The sequence below is a fragment of the Macrobrachium rosenbergii genome, chromosome 23 (assembly GCF_040412425.1).
Source record: "Macrobrachium rosenbergii isolate ZJJX-2024 chromosome 23, ASM4041242v1, whole genome shotgun sequence".
NCBI classification, from domain to species: domain Eukaryota; kingdom Metazoa; phylum Arthropoda; class Malacostraca; order Decapoda; family Palaemonidae; genus Macrobrachium; species Macrobrachium rosenbergii.
The window spans coordinates 28441423-28449509 of NC_089763.1; the positions used below are offsets into that span (position 1 = coordinate 28441423).

Below are 8087 nucleotides of genomic sequence, written 5' to 3' on the forward strand. Positions count from 1 at the left end.
ACAATTCCTATATTAACTCACTTATTTGTACTATGTGAAAATTCGTGAATAATCTCATTCATTTGTACTTGTGAAAAATCGTGAATAATCCTATTTATTTGTACTTTGTGGAAAGTCATTAATAAACTTACTTATTTGTGCTATGTGAAAACTCGTGAATAATCTCATTCATTTGTACTTTGTGAAAAATCGTGAATAATCTTATTTATTTGTACTTTGTGGAAATTCATAAATAAACTTATTTATTTGTAAATAAATCAAATCACGAGGTTTTTAAACAATTATGTTTACACTGTAATTTTTAAGACTCTTGAAAAGAGGTCTGTTTTCAAATTTAATGCTACATTTTAAAAAAGTAGTAAGAAATCAGATAAAATTGTCCTTAGAAGTACACATGCACAAAATACTTTAACTAACTTAAGGCAAATCAAATACATAAGACAAGCAAGATTTACAGAAGCATGCAATAGGCAGACGGATGTTCGCAAGCAAGCATCAATAAAATTTGTAAGTAGTTTTAAAGGCTTAGTTCAAAGCAAAATATAGAGTGCATATGAAAAATTGTTTCATAACTTGTGACCTTTGAAAATTTGCATTTTTCTTTGGCTTCATAAAATGTAAGAAAGTTAATGGAAGATTTTATTTTTTTCAGGTCGAGTCATAAACAGCAGAAGTTATCAAAATCAGAAAGTATTTACGAAATCAAACAACAAATTTTATTGTTAAAAAATCAGGAGTGCTTCTATCCTGAACAAAAAGTTAAGTCATGTTAAAGAATGAACTTTTTTATACATTCATACATACATATACATAATTTATATATATATATATATATATATATATATATATATATATATATATATATATATTTATATATATATATAAAGACATATATATTTATATATAAAGAGTTATATAATATATATATATATATATATATATATATATATATATATATATATATATATAAATGTATACACATATGTATATATATACATACATGAATATGTATATCCTTTGTTTTATATAATATATATATATATATATATATATACATAAATGTATACACATACATACATATATATATACAATGAATACGTACATCCTTTGTTTTGGTTCCTCTGTCTGTCCCAAGAAAACGTTGATTATCTCTCTCTCTTAATTCGGGAACGATCCCAGAATAACTTTTCTATATTCTATTTTCAACTGGTGTTGGGACCGAGATATACTCTAGTTATCTAAAGGAACGAGAATTCAGAAGTGTGCTTTTTTTTTTTGTTTCGCTATCGTGAACTTATCTATCTATCTATCCATCTATCTATCTATGTATCTATCTATCTATCTATCTACCTATATATTTATCTATCTATTGGTAGACAGATATATCTTCTTGCGAGGTTTGAAAGTGTCTCTCCCTGGGCAAATCTTATCTCCACCAACAAATAAAGATGCGTAGATCATGACGAGAGAGAGAGAGAGAGAGAGAGAGAGAGAGAGAGAGAGAGAGAGAGAGAGAGAGAGAGAGAGAGAGAGAGAGAGAGATGGGTTAGAAGATGAATAGACTAAGGGGGGATAACAGGAGGAGGAGGAGGAGGAGGAGGAGAGAGCGGACGGAAACCTCCTCCCCACCTTCTAAAAATAGCACCAAAATCCAAATATGTGGCGAGAGAGAGAGAGAGAGAGAGAGAGAGAGAGAGAGAGAGAGAGAGAGAGAGAGAGAGAGCAGGGAATAATTTTGTTGCAGCGAACGCAACTCTCAATGGGGACTCAGCTTGAAGATTTTCCAAAGGGTTGTTTTGGGGCGGGGGGGGGGGAGGCCACCCGAAACGCCCACGCTCCATATGACATGAGAGAGAGAGAGAGAGAGAGAGAGAGAGAGAGAGAGAGAGAGAGAGAGAATGAATCTTAGTGAAAGGTTAGGCATCCGCCAGTCATGCCTATGCATCTTTGCGTCACCATTTGGGAACCTCAGTTGCATGAAATGTTTCGGCAAATGAGATTGGCCCGCTTACAAGGGGAGGGGGAGGGGATGGGGGGTGGGCCGAAGCGCATGCGCCGAGAGGAAGTGTCGTTCCTCGGTTAACTGAACTGACGTCATCGAAACCAAAGGACTAGGCGAAACTTTTGATTATAATCATCCGCTGTGGGTTGCGATTTCCTTTTAAATGATTACATTATTGCGATCTCCTTCTAAATTATCCTGTTTCCCTTTCCATTGTTCTGTTTTTTTAAGCTTTTTCTTTCTTTCTTGAATAATGAATGGGTTGACTTCTATCAATATAATTAGTAATAACATTCAAACATTGGCTTCCAGTTACACATTTCTACCTGGCTCCATTCAATCACAAATAATGACTGCAATCAGTATTCATCATTAAATGGTAAATAAAAAGCAATTCCAACCCGTAAATAAGAAAACAATTCCCATACTGTAGATAAGAAAATAATTCCCATACAGATGAATAAAAAAAACAATCCCATACGGTAAATAAGGTAATTAACGGTTGATAAGAAAACAATTCCCATACTGTAAATGCGGGCAAATAAGAAAACAATTCCAATACAGTAAATGAGAAAACAATTCCAATACGGTAAATAAAGAAAAGCAATTCCCATACAGTAAATAAGAAAATAATTCCCACGGTAAATAAGAAAACAATTCCCATATGGTAAATAAGAAAACTATTCCCATATGGTAAATAAAAAACAATTTTAATACGGCAAATAAGGACAGAATTTTAATACGGTAAATAAGGAAACAATTCCCATACGATAAATAAAAAAACAAAATAAGAAAACAATTCCCAGGCGGTAAATAAAATAGAATTCCTGTAGGGTGAATAAGAAAACAATTCCCATACAGTAAACAAGAAAATAATTCCCATACGGTAAATAAAAAAGCAATTCCCATACGGTAGATAAGAAAATAATTCCCATACCTTAAATAAGAAAACAGTCCCCATACGGTAAATAAAAAAAACAGTTCCCATACGGTAAATAGGGAAACAATTCCCATACGGCAAATAAGGAAACAAATCCCATACGGCAAATAAGAAAACAATTCCTTACAGTATATAAAAACACAATTCCCATACGGTAAATAAGTAAACAATTCCCATACGGTACATAAGAAAACAATTCCAATACGGTAAATAAAGGAAAGCAATTCCCATTTAAATATTCTCTTAATAATAATAATAATTCACCCATTTTCTTCAACATATTCCATCACAGGAATCGACCTGGACGGGTCTCGATGGTACCTCTCGGGCTGCAAAGCAGTGGGTTTCGTAATCTGAAACCCCCTCCCCCAAAAGCAAACCCACCCCCCCCCCAACCCAAAAGGCCCCCAACCCACTTCTTAAAGCCCTCTCCTACATAACGAACGCAATCCGCCCACCCGCCCTCCCCAAAAAATCGAAGTAGCTGACTCCCAAAAAGAGGAAAGGGGATAAGTCAGACACCTTGTATGCATCAGTTGCGCATGCGTGGTTCGAATTGTCAAGAGGGATTATTTCAAGTAATATAATAAGAATAATATGGATTGGGAATAGAGTGATTAGATATAAGTATTGACCCAATGATCAGATATGAGAATAGATCCGAATCATGACTACGGACCCTTTTTGTGGGGGGGGGGAGAGGTTGGGGGACCGCCTTTGCGTGTGTGCATGAGAGAGAGAGAGAGAGAGAGAGAGAGAGAGAGAGAGAGAGAGAGAGAAGTTTGATGTCTCCGACGGATTTTGTATTGGATTATTAAAAAAAAACATTACTATATCAACGAAGCCAAATACCATTGCTATTATTAATACTATATATATATATATATATATATATCCTATCCTGCAAATTCATTCTTAACAACTTTCGCATTTCTTATACCAATTAAGCATTCGATCTTGCAGCATTACCTACAACGACTTACTGTCACATTAATGAACATTATATAGTTTTTTATATATATTTTTCATTTCTGATTATAGTGTGATTCATTGTCTGTGTAACGCTACGACCAAATAATGAACTCCTCCTTATAAAAAAATGGTTATTTATACCCATTGCCTATCCCTCAATGGGGTAGGACCGACAGTTCACCTCACGTATGAACTGTGGGCAGTGCTAAAAGTTGTTTACAGCGTTCCTTTGGCCTCTAGCTGAACTATATCTCCATTCCTGCTTATCTTGAACCTTGCTGTCCAACACCTTAAACTGTTACGTCTTATAACAACTATGAGGTTTTCTTCCGGCTCCACATTTTAGATTTTTGTAATTCATTTCCTTTTATTTACGGGACCAATTTAGTCTAAAGAGCTGAATGGCTGTAAAGTGGCACATGGCTTGGCTTGACAGTTTAAATTTCATAAAGCAATTTTACACTTTTAGGTTTTTATAATATTATCTTGTATCGTTTCCTTCCTTCTACACCCTCTTTCCTCAATTTTGACTTCAACCAGACTACCGTCCTCCTTGCATTTACTTCTATACCCGAGGCATCTTAATTTATTCTACCCCAAAGATGTCATTCAGTTCAAAATTCTCCCTCGTCATTTGAATCTACCTTTCTGCCTAATCTGCATCTCCTTCTATAAGTTCCCCTTCCTTCTCTTTCGTCTCTCTCCAATACAGAGATCACCTTTCCTTCCACCCACCAACGCTTTCTTGTAACCTAAACCCATCCCCCAAGCTCTTGGTTTTATCCCCCTCCCCTCCCCGAGGCCACCCAGCAACCCCTCCACCACTGTCTCCAGTCGTCCCATCCCTGCTAAGCTCCTCTGGTCGATTCTCAAGCCATCCGTGAAATGAAATGTTTTATGTAGTCTCGTGTTGCCGCGTCGACGTCCGCTTGTTTTCCTTGCGACATTCAGGTAATTAAATTCTTGATACAGGTATCACAGGAGTCATTAATCTTTCTTTTTTTTTTTTTTCCTTCTTCGGTTTCTTCTTCTTCTTCTTCTTCTTCTTCTTTCTGTACTTGAGGGATTAACTTGACATGTTTTGTTTAATTACAAGAATGACCTCCATCAACTTAGACGAACTGCGTGCTGGACTTTTGTGTGTGTGTGTGTGTGTGTGGCTGTATACATACATACATACATACATATATATATATAAATATACATATAAATATATATATATATAGTATATATATATATATATATATATATATATATATATATATATATATATATATATTATATATCAAACTTATTGGCATTATATCTCTTCTCATTCTCTCCTATATTCTACCAGGTAATGCTTTATGAATGCTGCTTCTAAAATAATCATCTCTCTCTCTCTCTCTCTCTCTCTCTCTCTCTCTCTCTCTCTCTCTCTCTCTCTCTCTCTCTCTCTCTCTCCCACCTCAAGCACACTATTCCCAGCACACTTTCGGCCGCTGAGTGACAGAAAGGACTAGCAAGTATATTTACATATCAAGGGAGCCTTGTCATATATACCTTTTGCAATTTGCCAACTGCATTCAGATCTGTGCGTGCTTGCGTGTGCGGAATTCAGTGGCGTCTACAGTATAGTGGCTTTGGTCTCTGTATCTGCTATTTTATTGTTGCTAGAGGAATGTCTATACGATGCTTAAACAAGGGGGTCCGAGCGATTTAGGAATTAACACCCGATTGTTGTCAAATAAGAATCTATGTTGGTCGTATGAGGAAAGAACACCCACATAGCTACTCATTCACTGATAAAGCAAGAGATAAGTTATTATGAGAATATCGCTCATACTGGATAAGGGAAAAGAAAATACAAGCCTTAAATGAAGACAGATTAACCGAAGACATTGATCCCAGACTGTTTAGTCAGTTGTCCCAAGCCCCAACGAACGCAAGCAAAAAATGCGACGAAGTTTCTTCGGCGCAATCGAGTTTTCTGTACAGTCGCTACAGCGTAGAATCAAGGCCACCGAAAATAGATCTGTCATTCGGTGGTCTCGGTATAATGTTTTATGAGCCGCGGCCCATGAAACTTAACCAAGGCCTAGCGGTGGCCTATCCTATATCGTCGCCAGAAGCACGATTATGGCTAACTTCAACCTTAAATAAAATAAAAACTACTGAGGAGGCTAGAGGGCTGCAATTTGGTACGTTTGATGATTGGAGGGTGGGTGATCAACATATCAATTTGCAGCCCTCTAGCCTCAGTGGTTTTTAAGATCTGAGGGCGGACAGAAAAAGTGCGGACAGAAAAAAGTGCGGACAGAATAAGGAGCGGACGGACGGACAAAGCCGGCGCAATGGTTTTCTTTTACAGAAAACTAAAAATCTGAGGATACCTACCAAGATATGGAAGACAAATGAAACACACACACAGTTTCAAAAACATCACAGCGATGGGTCAAATAAGCATCAATGGGACACTTCACGAAAATATGTGATATGGAGAGAAACAAAGAACCACGATTAGTCTTGGTCAGAATGTTGTCCACGAGAGCATTAGTCAGATTAGCTAGAAAACGTCCCATACTCTTCAATCATTGCGAATCACAGAATTGAATTGAATATGGAATTTAGGCCAAAGGCCAAGTACTGGGACCTATGAGGTCATTCACAGCTGAAACAGAATTTGACAGTAGAAGGTTTGAAAGGTGTAACAGGAGGAAAACCACAGAGCAGTTGCACTATAAATCAACTGTTAGGAGCGGGAGGAAAATAAGATGGAAGAGAGAGAATATGAAAGGAGGTACGGTAAAAGGAACGAAAGGGGTTGCAGCTGGGGACACTGCAAAGAACCTTAAGTTTTGCCTACAGTGCACCGCATGAGGTGCACTGACGGCACTACCTCCCTACGGGGTGCGAATCACAGGAGTCTAAACCTTCAGTCAATATGACACTGCCTTCTAAAATCATTCTAAAGCTGGGCTAGGGTTTCTTACTGTTGTGACCTACGCAGAAAAAAAAAATCGGGAAAATACATCTGAATCACTGTAAGCAGGCAATCACGTAAAGGCTGAATTGATAGCTTCTGATAACACTTGGTCACACTCTGCAGAAGATTCACAAGAGCAAGATGGGCAGACAACTTCAGTTTCAGAAATCACTGGAGTTGTCTGATTTTTTTATAAATATAAAATCCAGAATTGCCTCCATTTCTTCATAAAAAATATATTACTTGAACAGACAATTCCAAAATGTTCATTGTCTACAAAGTATCCTCAAAAGCAAAGCACTACAGTTTCAGAAAGCACTGGAATTGTCTGATTTTTTTATATTTACAAACTCCAGAAATTGTCTCAACTTCATAATAAAACATATTGGTCTGCAGAGACTTTGTCTAGATTTGAATTTTTTATATATATATATATATAAAAACTCCAGAAATTTCGCTCAACTTCTTCATAATAAAATATATTGGTCTGCAGAGACTTTGTCCAGATTAGAATTTTATATATACATAAAATCTCCAGAAATTGTCTCAACTTCTTCACAATAAAATATATTGGTCTGCAAAGACTTTCTCTACATTAGAATTTTTTATATATAGAAAAACCCCAGAAACTGGCTCAACTTCTTCATTGAACATTACATTGGTCACCAGAGACTTTGTCTAGATCAAAATCGAAGTTGTACCTTTCGCAAAGCAACCAAAACGCGTTTGATAAACATTTCACTACTCCAGAGGTAAACGTTTTCCAGATTAAATAGAACAAAAACGGAAGGATAAAATCCTTTTTCCCACCTTGACTTGGTATGGGCATAGTGCCCGGGTAATCCGGATCCAATATTGAGGGGAAACAGACGCACTTCCCTTCGTTGCAAGTGAAGAGCCAACGGCAAGACTGTACGCCTCGGCCTTCTGGGCCTATGAGTCCAAAGGATTTGCCGGCGAAATCATCAGCTTCTGTAATAATAATAATAATAATAATAATAATAATAATAATAATAATAATAATAATAATAATAATAATAATAAATTTCTATCTCACACTGGGGTCGAAATATCGAGGTAAATATGATAACAGTTATGCCTGTGTTTCAAGGATATGTAAAAGGTAGGTATGAAGACATGTCTGTAGAGAGAGAGAGAGAGAGAGAGAGAGAGAGAGAGAGAGAGAGAGAGAGAGAGGCAATACTTTG

At 36.6% G+C, this 8087-nt stretch overlaps 1 protein-coding gene across 4 annotated transcripts in view; it reads right to left on the reverse strand.

Annotated features, from left to right (window-relative positions):
- Nucleotides 1-8087, reverse strand: part of LOC136851406 (proto-oncogene tyrosine-protein kinase receptor Ret-like) — a 301062-nt gene that overhangs the window by 20191 nt on the left and 272784 nt on the right. For all 4 annotated transcript variants that reach the window (XM_067125487.1, XM_067125486.1, XM_067125485.1 and 1 more), the window contains one exon: nt 7690-7851. In XM_067125487.1, the coding sequence (XP_066981588.1) occupies nt 7690-7851 (162 nt within the window). The remainder of the gene's footprint in view (nt 1-7689; nt 7852-8087) is intronic.